The 27,976-nt window shown below is 27.2% G+C and overlaps 1 protein-coding gene across 1 annotated transcript; it reads right to left on the bottom strand.

Annotated features, from left to right (window-relative positions):
* Nucleotides 1-6,771: 6,771 nt before the first annotated feature.
* Nucleotides 6,772-27,840, bottom strand: LOC107444951 (transducin beta-like protein 2). Its single transcript, XM_016059236.5, has 10 exons — nt 27,506-27,840; nt 25,481-25,681; nt 22,187-22,238; nt 20,218-20,489; nt 17,938-18,024; nt 17,351-17,486; nt 14,191-14,240; nt 11,127-11,315; nt 8,217-8,406; nt 6,772-7,113 (listed from the first exon to the last, which is right to left on the bottom strand). The coding sequence occupies exons 1-10, from the start codon at nt 27,633-27,635 to the stop codon at nt 7,083-7,085; spliced, it is 1,338 nt and encodes a 445-aa protein (XP_015914722.1). The 5' UTR covers nt 27,636-27,840; the 3' UTR covers nt 6,772-7,082.
* Nucleotides 27,841-27,976: the final 136 nt, after the last annotated feature.

Here is a 27,976-nt window from a genome sequence, read left to right as displayed (position 1 = left end):
TTTTCTTTGTTTTATTCTTCATTTTGAACTTATCTAATGAGTTCTGTTTACTTGCAGCTTAAGCGCAATAAATGAAACTCATTGTTTTTCTTAACTTTCTTCGTGTTTTCTTGTATTTATATATATATATATTATTATTATTATTATTATTATTATTATTATTATTATTATTATTAATACTAATAATATTCTTTTTCATTATTATCCTTATTCATTTTACTTCAATCTCCAGTAATTTCTACTAACACAATATTTTTTTTTATATCATGGGCAAAATTGTAAGTCACTCAACCGAAATTTTAAGAAGCAAGCAAAAAAACTTTTGTGATAACAACCAAAAAAATAGCTTAGCAAAGCTTATTATATGCAGGGTGTTCCTTAATCACTACTCTTAACGTATACTTTTTTACATCCTTTTCAAAGAAGAAAAAACATACACTCATTAGGAGCCGCAAATTAATATTCAAATGAGAAAATGCGTTCGAAATTTAACGAATCAATTCAGAGAAAGACGGGACTGAAAACATAAAAACCTTGTTTGCTTGCTGGGGGAACAGAGGAGTTTAAAGGTGGTTATTAGGCGACACCTTTGAGTTTGATTAGGCAAAAAACTGAATTTAATCTTTTTTTTCACTTCACTTTCCTCACTGGTGATTCCACAGCTTAAATATTAATCTGTGACCCCTAAAATACACTTTTTAATTTAATTTTCGGTAAGTATTCTAAAAATTTATATTACCGGTGATGACTACTATAATAAATTGCTTTTTTTTTATTTCGCTTTCCTCACTGTTGATTCGATAGATTTCCAAAGCATTTTTGCTCCATTCTAGATAAAATATTAATTTGCGATGTCTAATATGCATACTTTTTAAATTAATTAATGATAAGTATTCTAAAAACTTATTTTACGGACGAAAATTATTAAACTATCTGAAAATATTCCTTCTACTTCTGAATTCCGAAACACATTTTTTCCCTTGCTTTTTAAAGAATCCAAAATAAAAATAACAAAATGAATTAAAACTAAGAGATCACAAGAATAATTCCTGTAAAAAAAAATACAACGAAGATCTTTTTTAACTATATTTAGCGGGTTTTTTTTTACATATATAGTTATATATATAATACTACATAACTTTATAGAAAACTTGTCAGATATTTAGAAACTTCGATATGCCAGAAGCTTATTAATGCTGAAATTTTCAAACATATGAACATAAAATCTATAAGCATGTCATGTTTTATACAAAAGAAAATAAGAAATTACGAATTTTCACATTTTGGTCACATGGCCCTAAAAAGGAGAAACTTCGTTAATTCGATTTATATGCTAATACTTTCACAAAGAAACTAAATGTATTTAAAATCTTTGCTTGAATAATACATACTTTAAAGTTGAAAAGTATAATATATGAAGAATAAATTCGTGATAACCAAAATTTTTAAACAATAAAATTTATAATATTCATACATTGGTTCACCAAACTGAGTTTATTGCTAATTTAATTAGTAAAATGGTAACTTTTCCCTTAAAAATAAAAAAATATTTAAATTCAATACGTAATGTAATTAGTATTTTATTTTAATACTAATGGACTTTAAACAACTAAAGTGTATTACTATTTTTAATTTATTTTTTAAATTTTTATTATCTATTTTACTGACACAGTTACAAACAAGGAAATATTACCTGAAACAAATCTTTTGCTTTTATTGTTGTTGTAGTTCATTTACGCACTAGAGCTGCACAATGGGCTATTGGCGACGGACTGCGAAACATCCTTGAGGATGATCTGAAGACATGCCATCACTATTTATTTTAATCCCCTGCAGAGGGGATGGCACCCCCGCTTCGGTAGCCCGACGACCTGCATGCGAAGTCGAGCACTTTACGGTAGAGCAGTTTAACGAGGACCCATACCGCACACCGTTGGTCCCTATGCAGACTTATCCTAGTGGTCACCCACCCGCACACTGACCGCAGCCAATGATGCTTGACTTCGGTGATCTGCTGGGAACCGCGTCTTAACAATCAGTTCACTGCGGTATTTGCTTTTATTCATAAGTATATTATGATCATCAGGTATTTATTAAAATTACATACATTTTACTGGCTTGTGTGCTCAGTTTAGTTTATAATCTATAAACCTTTATCAAGTACAAGAACAGATAGAACAATTCAGAGAAGGTCATCACGAAGATCCAGGGTAAAGGCGGGATTCGAATCTGCCACCTCCACGCTTCGCACAGCGTTTGGAGGGCGATACCGCTCAACTATGGAGAGATTAGACATAAAATATAAAACAATGGCTTTAAAATTTCTAAAAAGTAACAAAGAACTCGAAAATTGAAGCAATGGCTCAGGAGATAGATCGTTCGCCTTCCTTAAAGGTTACCAAAGTTCGAGTACCTACGACGATTGGTCCATACGAGTTCTACTCCCTGGTTGCACCTAACACAACGCTGGCATAAAATATCCTCAGTGGTAGATGGATCATGGGTTCACATCCTTTTACAATCGGATCGTGGGAGGTTTTAGTGGTTTTCCTCTCGTGTTCTCCACCTAATTGAATACCGGATAATCGAATAACCCATTTAAACAAAATTTAAAGCAACCAAATTAGTTTATATGAAACCAACGTTAAATTTATTCGTTTAAGCGATTATTTATAACTATCAGTCTCGCGTAATTAAATGAGAAAAAATGCAGGTAAACTTTTTTTTAAGAAAATGTTTCACCAGCTAGAATGGAAATTGCGTTTTGCAAGTAAGAGAAGACGATGTGCGGTCCCCTCAATAGGGACTTCCTAATCCAAATAAGTCAAAGGGTTGTTTAAATTTTTTAAATCCTGTTAACAGTTATATAGCATGCAAGGAGCAGTGGTGGTTTAGGAGACAGAACGTTAAACTCCCAACGGAAGTGGACCAGGTTCGAATCTCAGCGGTCGGTTAAAGATTGATGCGAATTCTGCTCCCGGCTCTCGCCGACCACTGTGCTGACGTACAAATATCCTCAATGGTAGACGAGTTAAAGTCCCCTTGCCGTCAGACTAACCGTGGGAGGCTTTCGTGGTTGTCTTCTCCATGTAACACTGGTTAGTTCCATCAGAAAGTCTTCCATGAAAGCTAGTTTGCCCAATGCTCAACCCAGGAGTTCCCTTGTCTTCTGAATTTGGTTCAAAATTCAGGGTATATGCTACATATTAGATTTTCAAAATCATGACTATTTCCATGATTAATTCCAAGAATTTTTCATGACTTAACGAAGCTACTATTTTCACTGACAAAAACACAACAATAAATTTAAAAAAGCATTATAATAACATTCATAGAAATGATGGGTAAAACCAAAACTGTTATACTCTGCATCTTCATATTTATAGATTTTAAATTTAAAAAACAGAGTAAAGAAAGAGTTGAAGCAATAAAATAGCTGGCTGAAAAAAATACAAAAGCAAATAATTTTGTCTTCTTTTTTCTGCAGAATTACATTCTAAAGATACTTTTCTTGTTCATCTGAAAGAAAAGCAATACTCCTGATTTTTCTGCTATCATTTTGGAATAAAAAAATTCGCCAATGACTGACTTGCTTCAGCTAGAATTTTAAATTGATAAAATAAAAAAAAATAAATAGTAACAAAAATTCTGAAATTACAGAAGTTTAAAAGATAATTTGCTCTAGAAATGCTTTTTCTTTCATTTTTTGAAAGAACACCATAATTTTTAAAGAACACGATAAAAACATTTCATATTTTAATCAAATATTTGTTACAAATTCAGATATTTTGTTACCAATTCAGATATTCGGAACACCGTGAAATTAGGGCAGAGGGGTAAATTCCATTTTAAAAATTAGATTTTTCGGCAACCTAAATTCATGACTTTTCATGATTTTTTTTTAAAAATAGTTAAAATCATGACATTTCATGACAAATTTTGTTCATCACTGAAATTCATGATTTTTCATGACTTTCCAGGTACGCGGATACCCTGAAAATTACAGGTAATAGTAAACTCAAAATTGAGTCAGCTATTAAACGCCGGTTATAAAATAAAATTATTAAAAAATTTAATTAAAGGAATTATGTACCAATTGCAAAAATGGATATGAAGCAAAAAAAGGATGACTTCATTTGAAGTATTGGGAAATTTTGATTTAAACACTCTTTGTTCATTTTCAATACAAACAATAAATTTTCGACGTTTCTAACGGATTGCACTTCACTTACGAGTGAAAGTTCCTTATTGTTTAAAAAAGATTAGAAACTTTCCTCCAGTATCGGCACTGATTGTTGTTTTATTTACAGAACGCAAGTTGAAAGTATATAGAACTCGTAAAATAAGTTTAAAAAATATATATATAATTTTAAAGAGAAGAAAAATTATTATTAAATTAATTTTTAAGAAATATTTTAAAAAGCTGGAAAACAAAATAAGGAAAAGATATCTCGTCATCAGCTCACCCGATTAAATCCGCAAAAAAGAGAGCTTTCTAATATTGTATTAAAATAGCCAAAGCAAAATATATCAATACCATTGTTCTTTTCCATTGGCTATATTAATACATTAAAAAGCACTCTTTTTTGTGGATATATTCATGTGAGCTGCTAACAAGAATAAATCTTTTCCTTATTCTGTTTTCCGGGTTTTTAATTTCTTGTTTTAATTTTTTAAATGTAAAACCATTTTTTAAAAACTATTTTATTTATATTTTTTTCTTCTCTTTCAAATTATATATTTTTTCCATGTTTTTTTTTTTAATATTTTACACACACACAGATATATATATATATATATATATATATATATATATATATATATATATATATATATATATATATATATATATATATATATACGGTCGTTTGGTCCCTTGAAATAACTACAATATGTTTTTAATGTCGGCAAGGGAATTTGCCAGTTTAAAATACGATCTAAACGAGCATTAATGAGAAATAAGAACGGCGAACTGTGGTCCGCCTTTTTTTATACCTTACAATATCGTTTATACCTTACCTAGAGAGCTCAATGTTTACTTTACTTTTTGCACATTTTATACCCATGCACATTTTATAAAAACTTTTATACCTATGAACTCCACATTCAACAAAAATCCAATATGTTAACATCCCATTCATTAAGTTCCATTTTCATAATAATTATTTAAAATTCTTGCAATCTAAATAGCCCTCAGTGAGTTGCCCTTACACGTTCACTGCTTCACGTTGATCTCAATTTATGAATGACAAGAAACGTTATTGAATTCTGACAAGCATTAAGATTGATCGGGGCATTTAAAAATCAGTTTATTTGAAAATGAAGATGCAAGGCAGAAAACGACTAACACATTTTAGTCCCTCTAAACAAATAAACTAGCTTATGATGATTTTTTAAAGATTTCTTTTTCCATTACTTAAATACAATGGAACCAGTCTAAAGTGACCCCTTTCCAGACCAGTTGAAATGGCCACTATATAGAAATGCTCTCTATATAAAGTCTTTTTAACAATGGTTAGTACATATTATGTCCATCGGTAAATATACATACAGAAAAATTTACAATTTCAATTAAAAATTATAATAACTTATTTATTAATTTAAAATGTATGCAACATAGAAAAAGTTAACTTAAAACTTACCTTTTTTCTTTTTTAATTCAAATAAAGAATTTCCCTATTGATTGCAACTATTTTCTCTACTTTGAAGATTCCAAATCGATCATAAAAAGGTACGTTTATTCCAAGAAAATGCATTGCGTTTGATTTCATAACTTAAAACAGCATCCTTAATTAATTAGTATATTTAAGGTTAAGGCCTCAAACCATTAAGATTGAATCCTATTACATGAAAATCAAATAATTTTGATCCAAAGTTATTAATGGTCACATTTTTTTGTGCATGCATCGTACAAACAATGAAATTAACAAAGATAATCATTTTGGTACTTTTTAGTTTTGAAATATACATCTGTTAACTACACTATTAGTATTTTTCTTACACTATGTCCAACTATGTAGTTTGAAGGGAAAAAAAAAATCTGCAATAAACAACTACTTCTTTTAAGAAAATGTAGTGACTACTAACCACTTATAGTAGCGGAATTTTGATGGAGGATTCTTCATTGAAATGATATGCACATATTCTTTTAATTTTGATTATATCGATACAATATGTCATCCAAAGTGATAAATTAGAGATTATTTATAATACTTATACAAAATATTTATAAGTACCTATTATATATAATTATACATAATAGTTAAATTGAGGCCCAATCACAACTAATTAAGATCTTCATATGCAATAATTCCCATTCTAAAAAAACTCAGCTCCATATAACATTGTCATTACGTCTGCTGGTGGCCTTGTGTGAAATTTGCACCAATCAAAGTCAAAAAATTAGTTACAGTTGAATATTGTTTCGTTACTAAACTAACATTAAAAGCAGTTGCCAGTAATCATTACAAGCTGCAAGCTGGTGTTTTTTGTAGTGCGTTATACTACAAGCAACAATTAAAGAAGCAGATACAGTAATTTTGTTACATGTAGTCAGTTAATTCCAACCACTTCCATTGTAAATAGGTTACATTTTGTTGTTGGAAGGTTAAAAATGTATCTGAAAGTACAAATTTGAAGAAGAAAAAAATATAACACATTATAAAATTACAATGCCTTTTTAAGTTTAAAAAAAATTCTACGACACAAAACTAAAATAACAATAATAAGTCCCAAACAGATATTTCATACTAAAAATGACATAGTCCAAAAAAGGATTCAACAATAAATGATTTATGAAAATAACTGAGAGGAAATAACAAAACATTCAATAAAATTAAAACATTTTTTTACATATAAATTTTATTAGTGTCATACAGTTTGGATCAAACGTACAAAAATTAAAGTGTCTCGCAAATTAAAATTGGCCAGCCAAATGTCTGTTATCAAATATTTATATTTCATATAAAATGTGATTGCATGCAAGTTTAGAATGATTACTTTATAGAATCATTTTAATGTAAAGATGACATAGTGAAAATATTTCTGGCACAAAGTTATTTTGTACTTGTGTTGCAAAATTATTAACTTTCTCCAAAACTTTTCAGAGTCAACCTGAAAGAAAATTTTTAAAAATATATGAGAGAGATCCAACAATTAAATTTATTTAATTAATCAATATCTCAGCTACAGTAAAAATGCCTTAAATAGATTAGTTCATTTTTTCTAATCAATGATTTTGTGTTGCATTTGGTCTATGTTGTTTAAAAATTGCATCTAACAAATTATTAACAATAATTAGATAAAAAGTTTCATTTATAATTTTAAAAAAACTTAAGAACATAATAATAATTTTAAGTTAAATCTTACTCACCATTAAATTAATTACATGCAATGATTTTTTTTTTAATATAAATATACTTACAACAAATTGCTCAATCTAAACTTTTAGGAGCAGATTTTAAAACAAAAATCATTTTAATGTATAAAACGTTTAAAAAAAGCATGCAGTAGATAAATTTGAAACCTTTTAAATTTTTCCAGTATAGTGTGTTTTAAAAATAAAAAAAAAATAAAAATCCAAACACAGAGGTACAAACTTATACAAAATTACAAATTTATATTAATACACTGAGAATTCCCTGACTCTAATGTTGACGTTTCATTCTTATTTTAATTTTTTTTTAAGTCAAATTCTGATGCTGACCAAAAAATTAAGTCTAGGCTCTTAAAACAAAACTTTTCAAGAAGTAATATAGAGTAAAGTTTATAAAATAGAAAAATACTTAAAAAACTAAAAAAAAGTTGTGAAGGACTTCTTTATGATATTTATTTTCAACAACAATGACTTTTCTTTTAACTAAAAGTGTTGTAGCATACTAACTTCCTTTAAAAATTTCTCTCAAAACTCTTCTCAAAATTAATTTACAACAGTAACAAATAAAAATTAATTATGTATTTAATAAAAAGATCATTAAATAAAAGAATATAAAAACTTATCTAATTTAAAGATTAGGTAGCTGAACCCACCTTTTATTTATTATTTTTTGGTTTCATGAGATCAGTAAATTGTCAGAAATGCTGCCTTTTAGCAAGACATTTCTTTAACACACGATTTGTCACATTACTTTACATTTATTAAAAACTTTAATTTCTATAAACAGTTATTACTATTTTTAACACATTAAAAATACTTTCACAAAGAATATTTCAATTACCTTGCTTCATCTATTTGACTTTGTAAGCGATCCTTCATGGATACATTTTTGGCATTCTTTTTAGACTCTTCGAAATCTAAAATTTTATTTTTATATCCTGGTATGTTATTAAATATCCTAATATGCCTTCCAACTGCTACTAACAAATGCTGGCCATCCGGAGGTGAAAATAGTAGAGATCTTATAAGATCTATTCAGGGAAAGAAAAGATATTTTAAAATTGCTGCAAACTATGATAAACAAAAACTTCATTTAACTGTACACATATTTATATTGTAAAATATATTTGAAGAAACAAATAATAGAAAATAAAACTTTCAAAAACAATTTTTAAAAAAAATTCTGGTAATTTCATTTAAAGTTCTGTAAAATTTCACAGCTGCCAACTTGTTAAGACTGGGTGGCCACAAACATTCAGAAAAAAACTCCAAGACTTATGCAGACTGATTTTATCATATTTCCCTAACTTTTGTAACAGGTGGCACAGATTTTATATCATGCCATATACAGAGATGCCAACTTGCTCCGGACAGCAAATATATATTTTAAAGTGGTAGTTTATCAATTGTGATTCTTGGTTTAATAAATTCAATTTAGTAGATTTTTACTCACCATTATTTCTAAATAATTCGTAGGCTTATATAATTCACCACTTTATAGTACTTATGTCATGCTATACCTCTTAAAAAGCAAGCAAAAATAGTCAAATATTTGCAAAATTTACTTTGTAGTTATTTACCGTTTTTTTTTTTTTTTTTTTTTTTTTTTTTTTTTTTTTAAACATTATTTTGACTTGTCCGGAGCAGTTGGCATCTCTGCATATAGATTTTTTCAACATAATACATAATCAAAACACTAATTTGAGCCATTAGAGAAAATTTATTTTTTAAGATTTTTTTAGGAAAGACTTTCTTTTAATTATTACTAGACCAATGTTTTTTTTTTTTTTTTTTTTTTGGAAATATATGGAAAAAATATAAAATATAATTATTTAAGAGTTTTTAGGTACCCTAAACATAAAATAATTATATCATTGTACTCAACATTTAGTTCAATTTTCTGATTGATAAAATTTCTAGACTTTTTCCTGTTCTCCCTGATTTCTCCCTGATAGAACTATAAGAAAAAGTACACAAAAATACTTTTATTATGTATACATAATAGCCCAATAAAAAAAATAAGTTTCCGAATCAGCAGAAAAAAAATTTTCTTTAGTAAAAAAATAATAGTGATTTCTCTGTACAAGTAATGAGAGGAGCATTGATGCTTGTGCATTGATTTCAACTTGGATAGGTGGAGTTGCTCACTTTAAAAATGAAACAGAGTTTTATTTATTTATTTTTTTAAAGATTTCAAAAATTTTCGGCGTTAGACAAAGATATTAACAATTTATAAAAATTAATTAATGTAAGATTACCTCTTAAAAACAGCTATAAATTTTTTAAAAAAAGAGAATGGTTATTTTTCAAACAAAAAAATTTATTTTTTCATTAAAATAAAATGGACAACAAAACATGATATTCAAGAGTTATATACTCCATATGGTATTACCGAATTTAAAAATAAATAAAAATATCTCACAGCATGGTAGAAAAAAAGCATAATCACACTTTTTATGGAACTGATATTTAGACGTGAAACAGTTCCTTATTATTGTTCCCAAATAGGTATTTACAGGTTTCTGGAATTAATTGGATTACATTAAAAATAAATATCCTGTAGAATGGTAAAAAAAGAATAGTTGTACTTTTTTTTTTAAATTGACATTTTTACATGAAACAGTTCATTTACAGGTATTAACACTTTATCACCCATATGGAAGATGGTGTTTTATAGTAAAAATTGTAGTGTTGCTACAACTCTCTTATTACAGCCTGACTTTTACTGACACATTACTTACTATTTTTACATTTATTTTCTTAGACTGTACTGCTAGATATATAAAAACCTAGTTGTATAGTTTCCTTTTTATAGGTATCAGCCTGCCTATTTCTGCCCTGACTGTCTGAGATAACCTCTTTGTTAATAAAATAAGCAGTACCGGTCTGCCAAATTTTGGGTAAGGACATTGAACCTAAGAGGAGGAAAAAAACAGCGGAGAGGATCTGAGGGCTAAGACCTAGAGAGAGCTGAGATGAATTTTATTGAAAAGAAGCTGTTTTGATACAAATTCTGAAGAAAATATACATCAACCCTGAAACTATTGCTGCAGCAGGACTGAATAAGCGATATATATATATATACTCAGAAGACCTGATATCTATTAATAACCTGATATCTACAAATGATTTCTTAGCTCCACAAGTGAAGTCAAGCACATGTGAAAGATAAGTTACTATAATTCAATTGACTCTAATTCTAGCAGTGCATTCCTTTTCTTTAAGTGAACACTCTAAATTTGCATGTCACATATTGATTTATTTTTGTTAAACTTGTTATGCCTTATTATGCCACATGGTCAATTGATTGTAATGAGTGTATCATGATAGATAGGTTAATTAACATTAAAATTACAACATTAACATAAAAAGAAAATTTTCTCCCTTGTGATCCTTATTTCTGGGCATATTTTTTTATCTTGCTGTATTTTTACGTGTTGGTGACGATTTGGGATAGGCCATAGTTGTTGAATACATTAGTACTTAAGTGTAGCCATGTTTAACTTGCTACCACATTCACATCAAAAATTTCAATAAACAATTATTCCACTATACTTTACCCGAATTGTCACCACAAAATTGCTCTTCAAGAAATTTTGAAAATTTCATTTTGAAATGTGACAAATTGCACCAAGTTTTTCAAATGCATCTTAGCACACAAACAATCGCTATATTATAACACATATAAATCAAAATAAAAATGCAAAAATTCAGAATAAACAATGCAATTTCATATAATTAAAAATCTTGCCTGGATGAATATCTTTAAGCTCAGCTTGAAGTTCTCCAGTAACACCAGAATATATAAGAACATCAGATGATGTAATTGAGGCAAGGGCAATTGTTCTTCCGTCAGGGGAAAGGGCAATAACACATTTTGAATTTATTCCATGCTGGCAAGTTTTTAATAGGTATGGCTCTTGACCTTTGCTGTATTCAACTATAAAACATTGATATGCCACATTTAATATAACTCAGAGACATTGGAATCAAATTGAAATTATTACATCCAAGATTAAATTTTAAAGAGAAATGTACATAAAACAATAAATAGCAAAATACAATGAAATCTAATAAAACTCATCCAAATAGTGGCAATGATTTCTGAAAATTTATACATAATTTAAGAAAGTCATGAAATTAATTATTATATTAATCTTCTAACACCTCTTTTTTTTTTTTTTTTTTTTTTTTTTAAGTTGCAGATATTTTGATATCCAAATGCATTTTTTAAGACAATTGAAATATGCTGATTTAAAATACATGTCTTTTATCTGGATCAGATGTACTTCTGCAACCATTTATAGTTCATTAAAATTGTTTACCATTATATTAGTACTTATGAACATAATAGATAAAAATTTAGAGAGTTTAAGTCACATGACAAATATACAGAGTTGACATTTTGTTTAGAAGAAACCTATTTCTTCCAAGACAGGAAAAATGGAAAAAAAACAAAGAAAAAAAAGAAACTAGGCAAAATGTGAGAAACTAAAAATGACCAACTGCAATGAATTGTATCATAATAGCCTAAATTTAAACTAATTCATTTTAATATCAAACTAGAGAGCATTTTCACATCAATTCTATTTCAAAAAATAACTATTTTCTCAGTTTTTTTTAAATTTAATGCAGACTTTTAAAACCTAAATATTACATTATTTAAGAGTTAGTTTAAGTATTCGTACTTAGCAGACTTTTTATTATTTAACAGCATGTTTATTACTTAACAGAATTTAGTCTTTAATTATAATAATTAGTAAGCTATTTTGCAACGGAGAATTAGTAGCGTGTATTGTGATTAATAGTATGTATATTTAGTAAAATATGCATATCAATAAAATTTTGTAATAATACTTTAACAGTTTTTTTTTTTTTTTACATTGTTACAAAATTACGATTTACTATAATCATTTATGTAAAAAAATGAAGAGCTACAGTTATTTTAAATACTAAAAAAATTCATTAAAGGTGTTGCCTTTTATTTTTCACTTTTAAAAATGACATTTTAACTAACTCAAAGATTAATGTTAAATATTAAATCTCGATTGCAATTGTACACTGTTTAAAAAAAAAAATACTTTAATGTTTGATATATTTGTTTGAAAAAGAGTTTCTCCCACACAGGTTGAAAGAAACCTCTTTTCTAACTGGAAGGTTCTTACCACGGTTTTTTTATTACTGTGGATATAAGTAGATTCTGCACTTATATTACATAAAAAAATATCTAGTTTAAGATATAACAAACATAAAATCTATACACACTGAAAATAGGTAGAGGGCAGTGTTGACATTATACCTGAAGCAGAAGTTAAAATTATGTTACATAACTTGATAATAGAAAATTAAATTGAGTTCAATTTATCAATGGTTTTAGACTTTAAAATACAGTGACACAATAAAAAAATATAAGTATATTTAGAGACTATTATTAGAGTCACTTATATATTTAGAGACACTAAAAAAAATTGTTTATATGTATATATAGAGAGAAATGGACTAGTGTTTTGAAAATTTGGATGAATTTAAATTATTCAGAATAAAAGGCTTTTTCTTTTTATAATAATTTAAAATGTTTCAAAAATATGAAAGCAGAATAACTTTACTTTAAACAGACTGTTTAAATTGACAGTGTTCATTACTTTTTATTTTTAATATAATTGTACAAAATATATTGCATAAAAGAAAGCTAAAAAAAGATTAAAAATTAATTTTAATTTTCTTAAAAAGATTAAAAATATAATTTATAATAAAAGTAAATACATAAGTTGCTCAGAGGCACGTGGATCAAGAAGAAAAAAGTTACACAAAAAAAATAATTATCTATACAGATAATTTTGAGTTTAAAAAAAAAAAACAGTAGACTAATAAAGAATAAATATATATACTTAAAATCTAAAAAATCAACAATTTGGAATTTAATTTTTGAAACATAATTAGATCTGAGGTAACTAAATTTTTCAAAAATTAGCTGTGTGCATAACTAATTTCTAAAAAATAATTAATCGCGTAGTAACTGATTTTTGAAAATAGTGAAGTGTGTTGTAACTGATGTTTGAAAACTGTTTTGTGAGTTAGTTATCATTAATTTATTTAGTTTTGAAATATTAGAGATAAGACTCAAGATAAACTTAAACATCGCATATTTAAAAAAGTTGTATTTTAAAAATTCAATTTCTCAGAAAACTATTCAAAAAATTTCATTCAAATTTTGTACTTTGGCATGCAAAATTACATTCTGTAAAATTATGCCAAAAATTCTATGCATTACAATTCAAAAAATTTTTTCCACTAGTATTAAATAAAATAAAAAATAATAAATATTTATTAAAAGTTATATTTTTATGGAATTAACTTTAGAGAAACGAATTTTAAAATTGTGTGCAAATGCTCAAATCAATTTGCTTAAAAATATCTCGAATTATGGTAAAATAAGCAAAAAATAAAATTAGGGGTCCAAACTCTTCACTGCTCTTTTAAGCAAACTATTTGAACAGTACTTTCAAGATTGTGGCTATCTCCCATATTGAGTCAGAAATTCGAATCTGTCGGAAAAAAGGTGTATTTATTCTGAGAAAGTATGTTTCATAACTTAAAATATCGCTTGCACTAATTAATTATCATATTTGAGGTGAATCATTAAAATTGAGCACTAGAAAACATGAAGATCCGATCATTAAATCAAAAGTTATTCAGGTAATTCATTTTTTGTTTTGCCCACTATACCATTAAAAAAATTACTGACAAATGCAGTTTATGATGCTGGTAAAAAGTATCCTTCATTACGTCTAAAAAAATTATGTATCTTAACTTACTATTAGTATCCCACAATTTCCAAGTTCCATCTTTAGAAGTTGTAACCATTCTATAAAATAAAAACTTAAATTTAAAATCAAGGGAAAAAATTTTCAAAACTATCGAATTGTATCATTAAAAATATTATGTTCCATTAAAAAAAATATAACAATATGATGAGAATACAACAATGTTATCATCTATCAGTATTATCATCCATCAGTTATCAGTATTATAGGGTAATTTAAATAAATCTAATACACACTTTTAAAAAATAAATGCTCTAATTGTTAAGTTAAATTTAAATTATAACCAAATAGTTAACAAGCCAGTATTGTTTCTAAAATAAATATTAAAAATTATGCTATCTTTTATAATTTGATAATTAAAAATTTTTCATTAGAATCTTATTTTAGGAATCTGCTCTACAATACTCTGGTAATCATGTTGCAAAAATTCAGTTTAAGGATAAAAGAATCCTATGCTACTTAGTATACATAGATTTTGATTATAGACAATGTCAAAATACAAAGCAGCTGCAGCATTGGAAAGAATATGTTGAAAAACATAGTTTCTAACAAAACATAATTAAAGTTAGGACAGTCTTATCTACTGCTACTCTATTTTAATTTCTGCAACTTTTCTATAACTTCTGATTACAGAAAACATTTTAGATCATTACTTTATATAGAACAATCGATTACAAATCGATTTTAATAAATGTTCTGTGTGATGTCATTCTCTTTTTTTCAGATAAATTTACACTTTCGAGAGAGAAAAATATGGGATTTCTGGGAAAAATATGAGAATTTTCAAAAAAAAAAGTCTATTTAATTTAATATTTATGGTTTAACATAAATAGCATTACTAGAAATACTTTATAATTCATCTCCAATAGTAAATTCTTTCAAGCGCAATGCTTCTCAAAAAAAAAAATGAGGTACATATCGAATTTAAGAGTTAACACACTCTACCCGAAGATGCAACTCCTTGAAACTACAAGAGTGAACATTTTTCTCATTATATTAGTTAAATATGACATATGATGTGGTTACAACAGTAACAGCAGTAACAAAAGCTAGATTTAATGAACACTGGAATCTTTTTGTTTAAATCTTCATAATCCAATAAAAATTTAAAACACTGTAAGGTAAGATTGAAATCTATCCTGTGGATAAATGAGTGATATCTATCATGACACCTTAGCTTTTGCTCTAGGGATATTTCTGAAATGATATGTGTTCATGTCAACTATCATCGCCAAGGCAGTAAAGGGCTTTTGAACTTACAAAAAAATTTTCATAAAACATGTTGTTTGCCGGAAACAACTATCAGGGTTCCTACACTATTTTGAGAAAACAATATCCTGACTTTTGCAAGTTTTTCCTGACCTTTTACAATAAAATTCTTGATCTGCGGTTTCCCACTCTAACAAAACTTTTAACATTGCAGTTTCAATTAGTAATAATACGCTACTTAGTCATAAGTATCATAGATTGAATAGGATAAACACTTATATATTAAAGTGGAATTGCGTAATAGCACTTCATATCACAAATTATAATTTCAGAAAACTTGTGAAACATATTTTTAATTATCATGATTAGATTAAACTTTTAGTCTGTTTTTGTAGTTAGATTTGAAAACTATTTAAATAAAAAGATCAAGAAAATCTGCTGGATTATGGAAAGATTATTTTATTTAATGTTAAGTGGAACCAAATGCATGAGTGTCGTCAGGATATAAAGGATTAATCAAATCTGCGAGATATGTATCAGTATCCTCAAATAATATTTACTCTTAAAACATACTAGAACATTTGTTACATTAAAATATTAATTTTTAAAAATCACAATTTCACTTAAAACTGACTTTTCTATTAAAAGATAATATTGAAATATAAAGGGGAAAAAAGTCAAGAAAAGTTAATTACATACAAAAAAATTCAGATAGAAAAATTATGCAACAATAAAATCAAAAATATCTGGGTTTTCTAGAAATTTCAGCTTTTTTATTCTTTTGTTTTTCTTTTTTTTTGAGGGGGTGGCTTCTAATGAATGTCTCCATCTTGTTCTAGATCCTTTTACAGCATCTATCATTTTTTCATAAATGTCTATGTTTTTTATTCCATTTATAAATGAAACATAACCATACACACGCCTTTGTGAAATAATAGAGTCTTCATTGAGGTTTTCGACCAATAAGCCTTTATTGATTTGAAAAACCCCCTTCGACTGTTGCGTTACCATGAGAGAGGATAAGAAAAAATTTTATAACCCCCCACAAATTTTCAAATTTTTTTTCTCCGTGCAAATATTTCGAAAAAAAATTATCTAATCTCTTTTGCTGTGGATTAAACTCGAAGAAACTCTCTTGCTCTTCTTTTTTTTTTTTGGCAGCATGACAAAACAGTAAAAATTCCTTTTTTGATTTTTCTGCTGTAGTTTCAGCTACTATTGTCTGTAAACCAGTTACTTACACAAAGAGCAATAAACCTAGCAACCCTATCAAAAATTCCTTATCATTGGATAAACAGGAGAAAAATTGCTAACAGGACAGGTTCTACCAGGGAAAGACGAATGTTATTATGAGAAATTACATATTTTGAATTACGGAATTTTTCCTTGAAACTTTTTTGCCTGTCAGTCTTTGAATGAACTATAGTTTTTTTTTTTATTTTCCTAACTTTATGAATATGTAAGAAAAATCCAGACTTTTTCCTGACTTTATGAATATGTAAGAAAAATCCTGACTTTTTAGCTTAATTTTAGAATAGCCTGACTTTTGCAGGTTTTGCAAGTTTTCCTGACCGTGTAGGAACCCTGACTATGAGCTATACCTTTCGAGTTAGTCCCCCTCTGAGCAATTGTGCTTTTTTTTTGTTTTTCAAGTTTCTTATGGAACACTGCCTAGTTATTGGTATCTTTTTTTTTTCTTTTTAAACTTTTAATTTAGTGTCATTGTTGGAATATGTACTGATACAGAAATCTTAGGAATACAGAAATAAATTTAAGTATTCTAAACTCAAGCTCTAATTGCTGTAAAAAATTTTGAAGTAAAAGATTTCACATAGAGCTAAAAAAAAAATTTTATAAATATATTTGAAGATAAAAGATTTTTGATTAAAGAAAAAGTAATACAAATCACTAAAACAAATTTTAAAAAAATAAACATTTTCACCTTGATGAATCATTTGAAAAACAGAAATGAAAAACTCCTGATGTGTGACCTTTTAACTCAAATGCACGTTTAACCTCTTTAAATTCTCCAGTTTTTGAAAAGCTCACTTCCCAGACTCTAACATCAGGAGTAAAACCTATAAAATACAAAAATTTGAAAATAAATTTTCAAATTTTGAAGCATAACACACAAAACAAAATATGACAGGCACAAAAAAAAATTACATTGTTAGATGCATCTTTGAAAACTATTTACTTATCACACACATTTAGCTATACTGCATATAAATTAAGAAAAAAAATTCAATTCAAAACAAAATTTTAAAAAAGAAAATTATAATTGATAGTGAACACTTGACTGTCGTACATAAAAAACATTTTTTCAAGAAATTTTGTGATTGATTATAGTGAACTTATAGATGGGACTACAGGCAGTTAGCAGAGATCGGCTATATTACTGTTCCATAAAAGAACATAAATTTTAAAAAAAGAACTAATCTAAAGAAGAAATACATCTCTAATTAGAATTCTAAAGCATTGAAGAAAAAAATACTAATTAAAATGTAATTAAATCATAAAAGAAAATACCAGAAGAAGCAACAAATCTTCCACACGGTGAAACGCAAGCATAATAATTACTGATGTGTAATGTATCAACAGTAGCAAGTATTTGACCTGTAATAGAGGTAAAATTAATTATATCATTATAAAAAAAATTTAGATACATACGTAAATTTTTAAAATAAATATTCTTAAATTTTCACATTACAAACATTCCTAAAATTAACAATAATTGTTTCAAAATATATTTTTTATTTTGTAGTTTAAATAAAAAATAATTAAGTCACGTATGTTATGTTGAAATTATGTTGCATAACTATAAAAAAAATATTATAAGTTGGAATAACACTGTTCTTCTTTAGAAGAATCAGTACAAATATAAATTTGTTCATGAACTCAACGCAGTCTAAAAGACTATTTATTGCAAAAGTAAGAAATAATTTAGCATAAATACAGCAAAACTTGCATTAAATAATACCATAAAAAATAAGTACTGTAAGCTTCAAACTATACAGTCTTATGTGAAGGAAATAAATATAGATGGGATAATAAAAAAGGCAAATAAATTAGAGTTCCACATCCTGATCTTTTACCATGTAATGTAATTAAGGTACATGTTGCCCTAGGTGAGATAAATTAATGCAAACTAATTAATGCAAAAAACATTAATAAAGAAAAAATAAATTTTTTACTAATCAGACATGCCACAGCAGTTCAGGAAAAATCAGAACTTATCAGATAGTAACAAAATTTCAGATAAAGATTTTCGAAATAACAAATAAAATTATTTAGAATAATTACAATTTGAAGGAAATATTATATAGGTACAAAAATTAGGGTTTTTTTATAAACACTTTGCGTTTATCCCTTTCAAATTATAAGATTCTTATGCCAGTTGTTTCAAAATGCCATTATTTACTACAATCTCAATTGAAATTATTTATTACTAAGAGTCAATATTTTTTTGAAAATCAGAATTAGGTTTAATTTCTTTAATTAAAGTGTTTCACTAATTTTTAATTCATCAAAACATTTTTTTTTTTTAAATTTATTTGTGCATGACCCTACAGTTTACATTTTTCAAAATTTCTGCATAAATTGAATTGTTAATTGAAATAAACTGAATAAAGAAAACAATTCATATATTTTAAAACCTTCCTCATACAAGATTTTATTTCATCTTCGAAAAATAGAAAATACAACAAGCAATTCACCATAATGAAATTTAATAATTAGAAAGCTTTACTTTTTTATTTTATTTATGTTTATCTATAGCATTATTCATGAGTCACCAAAATTATGAAACATATTGTTTAGAATAAATGAGATACATCAATCACTTTTGTGTGATTTGTGAATGGTTTCCTAGTTCAACATATCAAATTTATACAATCTCAAAATAGTAACATTTATGATGGAAATCAGATGAAAAAGGTGGAATTCTATGGATTTACGGAAAAGTGGCACATCTGATTAATAACAACACAAATGTAAAAATTAATCACTAGAAAAAGTCAAACTATACAATTTTAATCAACAGCTCTTCCCCCCCTCCCAAAACAAGTCTTTATTAACGACCAGTTTCTAATTCCTAAATTTTTACTTCGCCAGATAATTGCAAGCCACACAGGCAGGAGCCTACTGTAATTTTTTTTTCCAAATTTCTAAAGATGTATGACTCTTTTTCTTTAAAAAATAATTCTTAATTTTCAGAAGATATCCGCCCTTTAGACTTAATGGAAGAATTACTAATTTTTCAAACCCCCGCATAAAGACAAAATTAAAGGTAATGGCAAGTGGCCAGTTTTAAACGAGTAAAAATAAACTGTTGATGATAATAATGCAAGGCCTGTCTTTTGAAGCATTTCTCAAAACATGGTAAGCATTACAAAGTTCATTTTTAATGTGAAGAAAAATTCTGAGAAACAAGCGTGAAATAGTGAGTTTCAGAGTATAATAAAATATTCATAATAATTTTATATTTATTAAAAAAATTATTATAATATTAAAATATTAAAATACACATAGTGTAAATTTTGATGGAAAAATGGCAATGGAGTTGCAAATAGCAGACTTTTTAATTGCTATAATTTATATTTACTTGCTCTATGATCAATGACAATTATTAATTTTGCCCTATATCTCTACAACCAAAGCAATTTTATTTTTAGCTACTTTTTAGAAAACATACTAAAATCAGTCAATAGCAGTCTTTTAATAAATGTTTATACAAAAGTAGACACAAGCTTATAAATAACTACATATCAACATATAATAAGTTTGTTATCAAATGATAACTTTCATTACCTTTTAAGTCCCAAATATTAATTGTAGTATCACTGGAACAACTCATTATAAAATGACCATTACAAGCAATGCCTATATTGATAATGTCAACCTTATGTGCAGTTGGGAATGTTAAAATCAATTCAAAATTGCCAAGTGTGCCATCACTCTTTTTTCCCCCTTTATAAACTTGAACAGTATTGGCAGTTGCAACAGATGCAACAAAAGCTTTGGAATCAGGGCTCCACTTGATGCGAGTTGCATAGTCAAATTCAATGTTGGCTCGAACAGATCTGAAATAATTACACAATTTTAATAAAAGCAACAATTTAACTTTAAAAGAATTTCAGGGCTCTCAGTAAATTTAGACCAAAATACTAGGTAGTTAGGGACCTTAATAATTAACAAATTAGGGATTTTTTAAGGGACCAGAAAAACACAAGCATTCAAAAAAAAAAAAATATGTTAAATAACAGATAAAATAAACACCTATCTTGTTTAATTAGAAAAAAATATTTTCTGAAAGTTTAGTTTCTTTAAGAATGAGAATAAATTTAATAAAAAACTATGCCTTTTAGTACAGCCATGTACACCTTCATCAGTAGAATAAAATGATAAGAACAGCTAACAGAGACTATGCACTTTGACAGAATGCCTCAACTACAGTTAAAAAAGTGAAAACTTTTAAAAATGACAGTTAAGAAGCTAAAAATTAGTAATTTTTAAATATTTGATAAATGTGGTGCAGCTATGAGATCAATAAGTATTAAATTTTTGTTTTTGATGATATGAATTAGAAATTTGGGTCAAAATATAAAATACATTTGCGAATAATCAATGATGCTGAAAAATTGAATCTATGGGGATCAGTCCAACAGTGTTCGGCAAGAGATGTGCATTTTAACCTATGATTTCCAATATAATTTTGGTGTTCTTTTAGTGCATATTTAGTACACAGATTAGTTAGCTTAAATTTGAGTGCACATTTAGTATATACAATGTAGGAAAGGCCACATTCTAATGAAATTTATGAATGCCTCAATCGTTTAAAAAGTTTATAGATTACTTTAAATTTGTAAATGTAATTTGTTGGCTTGCACAAAGATTTCTTGGAATTCGCATCTTGTAAAAACTTTTGATATTTAAAAACTGATTCTTGGAAAAACTCAAAGCTTAACAGATTTAACAGGTTCAGATTTGGCCCATTGAACTCATTCAGACACCTTGTTAACTATTAAATGAAATAATCTTGGGAGAAATTTATTTCATACTTATTGCAATTCATTTCATACTTCAATAGACCGACAACTAATCTTCCGTTCATCTAACTGTAATACCGTTTTGATGGCGACTTAGAAAATTATTACAATAGCATTCTTCTTGTGACACGTTGTACTCACTTTGATTGTATTTTGTAAAATATCTAGAGTATTGTAGGTCATGGTTAAAGAGCTAAATGTTTTCCATACACCATATTTTTTAAAAAGTACCTAACATTTTTATGATAAAAGAAGAAAGGATCTATGGAAAAAAAAATTCACTTTATAAGCAATTTGAGCATTCTATAAAAAGTATAATGAAGGAGCTAGGTTTGGTATTTTTTAGTATTGAGGAGAATATCAGGAAAAACACAAATAAACAAATTACATGTAATAAAAATTTAATAATGTTTTATAAAGCTTCCACAAAATTATCAAATAAAATTTTTTTAATATTTTAGAAAATATAGTTATCATGCAAAGCCTAATTATCAAAGAGATAATCAAGTCATTAAATGTGAGAGTTGAAAAAAAACATGTTTTCATTCTTTTTTTTCTTTTTTTTACAGAAACAAAATTTAATTTTAGTCAGTTTATAAAAATCAAATTTCTGTTTGTAAGCAAATTATATCTGTGACACTCTATAAGAAGAAGAATAGGTATAATTTTAAAAAGACAAAAAAAAAAAGGGAAAAAAAACTTTTCTAAAAAGTAAATAAATACATTCATACCTATGATTTTTCTCAGTAAAAGTTTTCACAGTCCATAACATCACAGCTCGATCTACAATAATAGTTATTTAGCATTCTAGTTCAAATAAAATTATATCTTTAATATACAAAAACTAATTTAATCATCATGTCTAACAGACACAATTCAAATTACTTTAATGTTGTTCATAGATGAAGTTTTAAACTTAGTTCATTCATGATAGGAAAAAAAATATATTATCTGCAGTATTTTTTCTATTAGAACACACAGAAATTAACACATTAAGATGACTTAAAATAATGTATATAAACATATTAAGTATAAAGAGCAAAAACTACCTAAACTATTGAAAACTATCTTTGGTTAACTAATTTTACAAATATGAACAAAAATTTTCCAATTCTCTTGAAAAGTTTTTAAGACATGGTAAAACAAGTAAAAAGCAAATTTAACATTAAGAGACATTGCAGAGCATACAAAGTACTAACATTACTTTGCATGCTATTAAAACACAAAGATTAAAACTATCATATCAAAACAGGAATATTTTAAGAAAGTTTAGGTCGGATCCAGAAAAATCTTTTTTTTTCTCAAAGCATTTGGATTTAACAATAACAGGTTAAATAAATAATTCCAAGAAACTGAAGCCGTAAAATATTACTTGATAAAAAACTTCATTAGCTCCAAAAATATACAAATTGGAAATAACAATTGACGAGTTTCAACTGTTATTTCCAATACTCTACTGTTTTAATCAAATATTAACAGGTCATTTTTAATTACATTTCATTAATTATAACATTTCATTCATTCATAATAACATTTCATTAGGTTAAATGTTTTTGACATTGTGGTTAGGACTAGTAGATAAACCAATGTATCAATAAATATCAATTTAATGCACATATCGGCAAGCCGATACAGTGACTTTAATTTTAGACGGTGCATCAGAAATTTGATTTAAACAGCCTATATAAGACAATGCTCCCGATTTAACAATACAACAATTTAACATGCAAGGATCCTCGCCTAATCTAATGCTGTCACCGCAATGATGAAGTCAATCTTGATTTCGTCTAGCTGCGAAGATGTTGCCAACGTCTAGCTAAGAAAACGATGATTGTTTCGTGATGTTGAATGACAAAGAGTGAATTGAATCAAAATTCCTGGTTTCGCACGGAGGATCACCATTGAAATATAGAACGTAATGCATAGTTTCTTTATCCGCCATTTTTGTCTTTGGGATTTTACGTTTCTTGAAGATTATTTCAGAGGGACTATTTTGCGATCTAAAACTAAACTAAACTAAACTCAGCGGCGCAACAGCCCTAGAGGGGCAAGGCCTACTGTGCCCATCTCAGTTTTCTTGACCTTGGGCTCTGGGGTGCAGAAGCAGATGTTCCGGTCAGGTGGTCAGTCGAACGCGGAACCCCCAGTGTTTAGTTCCCATGCATGCTTGGTACTCATTTATCGACCCACTGAAGGGATGAAAGGCTGAGTCAACCTTGCCCGGCCCGAGGATCGAACCAGGGACCTGCGGCACGACAGCGTGAAGCGTTACCGCTCAGCCAACGGGCGTCATTGTGCATTTTATTTCGTCAGAATTTAACTTTTCGTAATAACGTTTTTTGTTAATAATTTTTAGTATACCTACTGTTACTTTGTGATCAATGAGAAATCACTTTTATCTTAAATTTTCGTTTTTTCTTTTTAAATTTTTTTAATGCACATAAGTATAATAATTTGATAGAATTTGATTTAAACCAATAAATCTTCAATCATTTTTAATTATAAAAAATTAAAATAGATCCTATATTTATTTAATTAGACTTCATTTTTGAGAAAATTAAAACAAAGTTTTGGTTATTTAATTTTATTTTTAATTTGGCTATTACTTAAAACGATTAAATTTTTTTAATTAAATAAAAACATGAGCAATGTTTTGACGCTTTTCAACTTTTCTTTTACGTTTCTTGACGTTTCTTTACATTGATTTTACGTTTCTTGAAGAAGATTATTTCAGAGGGACTATTTTGCGATCACTGTGCATTTTATTTCGTCAGAATTTAACTTTTCGTAAATAATTTAATGTTTTTTGTTAATAATTTTTAGTATACCTACTGTTACTTTGTGATCGATGAGAAATCACTTTTATCTTAAATTTTCGTTTTTTCTTTTTCAATTTTTTTTCATGCACATAAGTATAATAATTTGATAGAATTCGATTTAAACCAATAAATCTTCAATCATTTTCAATTATAAAAAATTAAAATAGAGCCCATATTTATTTAATTAGGCTTCATTTTTGAAAAAATTAAAACAAAGTTTTAGTTATTTTATTTTATTTTTAATTTGGCTATTACTTAAAAGGACTAAATTTTTTTTAATTAAATAAAAACATAAGCAATGTTTTGATGCTTTCAATAATTTAACAATAATGCTATTAAATATAGTTTTTTGGTTGATTTTTCTTAAAATTCTTCCAATATGTGCTTAAAAGAATTTTAAGAATCATATAAATAGAAAATGTTCGATAATTTGTTAGATAGTCAGTATTGCTTTTAAACCAATAAATCTTTAGTCAATTTTATTTTCAAAAAGAAAATAATAATAAATAAATAATAAACTAACATTTATTTTTACATTTATTAAGACCATTTGACCATTAGTCTATACAACTTTATTATTTTAAATAAATAAATAAAAGAAGGCCAAACGATGGTCCAAAAGCATGTTTCTTTCAACAAATAATTTTAAAAAAATTTTATATAAGTAAACATTTCTCTAGTTAGTTCTTCATTTTTTTTTTAATTTTCTATTTTTCTTTTTTTTTTTTTTAAATTTTTAATGCTTGTATGCAAAATATTTTGTTACAATTTTATTATTATTTTTGAACCAATAAATTTTACGGTGTTTTTAATTTTAAAAAAAATAAACAAAATAAAACCTGCATTTGTTTTTACTTTAAGACATCGGTCTTAAGTCAATCCATCTTTATTATTTTAATTGAAAAAAATCAAGCAGTGCTATTGATGTTATAGAAGCATTTTTTTTAGAATTAACATTTCCTTTTGTTACAGATTTTTTTTTTTTACTGATTTAAAGATTTCTGATTAATAATTTTCAATACACATCTACATTGCAGCATAAAATTTCTTGCATCACCCAGTCTTAATTGGGGTTAGAGGCATTTATAGACCCATGTTGCATACTACTGTATATAAATTGATAAATAAATTAAATAAAAACTTTTTTAAAAAAGAACATGAATGATTTTCTACAAAGTTAGAGTAAAGAAATATTTACAAATTTACCAGTAGCACAAGATCCCAAGTACTTTCCATTCGAGCTAAAATCAAGGTCTGAAATTTCTCCACTATGTCCTTTTAAGTTAGTGAGTAACCACTTGTGAGTATAAGTATCTTTAACTTCTTTTTTCTTCAACGGTGCCAATTTTTTCTGTTTTGATGACGCTTTCTGTTCTTGCTCAACATGAGTAGCTTGTGAGTCGTTTTCTATAAAAAGATTTTCTATATAAATATTTAAAAGATAAACCATAAAAAAAAAAATTTATTATATTCGACTTTTTTCTATGTAAAAGGAAAAAGTGTAAATTAAAATTAAAAATGTAAAATATAATATTGATCGAAATATTAAAATTTTCTGCTAGCAAGTAACTTTATAATCTTTCAAAACTTACACCTGCCATACTGCTTGAAAGTGAATTATAAAAAAATTTTAAAAAACTGCATGCAAACATACTGCATGCAATCCTCAATACAAAAGTATCTGTGAAGTCTTAATTCTTTAATAACACCATTTTATTAAAAAAAAAAAACAGCTAGAACATTTTTAAATATCCCTGATATGTATGAAAAATAATAAATAAATGAGGAAGATATCAAATTATCATGGATGCAGTGGAAAGAGTATCAACAGTGCGCACTCACTAGTTTTAATTAAAATCTCATTTCTTGGTCAATTATGCAGTTTTTTTCTAATACTCTTGAATTTTTATAATAATGTTTTTTTTTTAATTTATAAGGGAAAAAATTAGTACACTTTGTATTGTGTTCAAAAATTTTGTAACACTTAATGGATTTCAAACAAATGATGAATTTTAAAAAATTTATGAATTTTTATGCCAATTGAAAAAAATTTGTTTTAATTGATGCTTCTACGCATTTTTTCTTTAATAAAAAACATAAAATTATGGAATTTTCAACATATCCTTACTAAAAATGGCCCGGGCTTTTCTGGTAGGCCGATTTCAAAGAATCCGGAAGTTTTGTGAAAATTTACTGTACTAGATCAATATATCCTTGGTGCGATCATAGGGTCAGGCAAGGTTGACTCAGCTTTTCATCCCTTTAGCGGGTCAATAAAATGAGTACCAAGCATGCTTGGGAACTAAACACTTGGGGTTCCGCGTTCGGCTGACCACCTAACCGGAAAATCTGCTCCTGCACCCCAGAGCCCAAGGTCAAGAAAACTGAGATGAGCAAAATAGGCCTTGACCCTCTATGGGCTGTCGCGCCAATGAGTTTAGATCAATAGATTTTACTTCACAGTTGCAATTTAGTAAACTTCAAGTCAAATAATTGCAATTTCACAAATCCCGCAGTTGTGTGCATAAACTAATCCTACAATCTCATAAAGGACTTAGGAATAAAAATTAAAAACGTTTCAGGAAAAACCCGATGAAACCATGGTTAGCTGGGCTTTACACAAGCTGGTAAAAACATTTAAATTTCTTATAAGGGAATAAATTTAAATCTACAATATATACTGCTATACTATATATAATATAGCAGTATATATTGTAAATTTAAATAGATTTACAATAGATTTCTAGATTTTTAATTATTTTAAAATTTCCTTTTAAGTATCATGAAAAACAAGATAAAAATAGAATTTATTGACATATAGCTCATGATTATAAATTAGTATTGTCTATACTGAATCATACAAAAAGAAAGCAGTACTTTTGTGTTCGTCATATACTTATAAGAAACTATTTATGTCAGTAAACAAATCTGTACATTTATTAAAATTGAGAAATACATTAACATCATGAAATCACAAACAAGATATCAAGGAAATTCATTGATATCAAGTTCATGATCATGAAATAAAGTTCAGTACTTCAGCATAAATTAAATTTCTTCCACATCTACAAAAATATTTATGTTATTTAATTTTCTTGCAGAAAAATTGAGGACTGCAATAACTTGAAGAATGAAGAGTATATTTCAAAAAATCGCACGATTATTATTTTGATGCAAGATGAATATCGTGCAACTTTGAATATCGTGACTTTTGAAAATCTCAAGACTTACCAGCATGATTATCTTCTTCTTCAGGATTTTCCCCTTGTTTGTCCCGATTAATGTAAAATAAATATCCAGCGAGAACAGTTAACAAGCCTAAAATAAATGGCAGTGCTTCTGCCAAATCATTATAATTCATAATTGAAAAAAACACGAGAGAAAAAAATTCAGATCTAAATTATAAATTCGAGTATTAGTAACTTATGCACAAAAACAAAAACGCCGCTGACAGGCTGCCGTGTCCAAAATGATCGAACCAAATAAACAATGAGATGAGTTGTTCTCACTGTCTTGAGGAGCTAATTTATAAAGCCTATTCTCACTATCTGCGAGCGATACGCAAATGCAAATTTTGAGATGCAATTTTCTCCGGAAATTGAAATTCACCAATGAGATTATCCACTCACGACTCATCTCAACTTAGATCTCAGTGAAACGGAAAATGAGAACCCTGATTAGTGACTCGCTAATAAAAACATG

Source organism: Parasteatoda tepidariorum, chromosome 3 (assembly GCF_982258835.1).
Source record: "Parasteatoda tepidariorum strain Cologne lab strain chromosome 3, Ptep-v5.0, whole genome shotgun sequence".
NCBI lineage: Eukaryota > Metazoa > Arthropoda > Arachnida > Araneae > Theridiidae > Parasteatoda > Parasteatoda tepidariorum.
Note: the sequence above shows the minus strand (reverse complement) of the source record. Positions and strands in the feature narration are given on the sequence as shown.

Coding starts and splice junctions, on each gene's coding strand:
- LOC107444951 (XM_016059236.5), bottom strand. CDS start 27,635: ATGAATTATAATGATTTGGCAGAAGCACTGCCATTTATTTTAGGCTTG. Junction 25,682..27,505: donor AGAAGAAGATAATCATGCTG/GTAAGTCTTGAG, acceptor ATCTTTTTATAG/AAAACGACTCACAAGCTACT. Junction 8,407..11,126: donor GCTTAAAGATATTCATCCAG/GCAAGATTTTTA, acceptor TTCCCTGAATAG/ATCTTATAAGATCTCTACTA.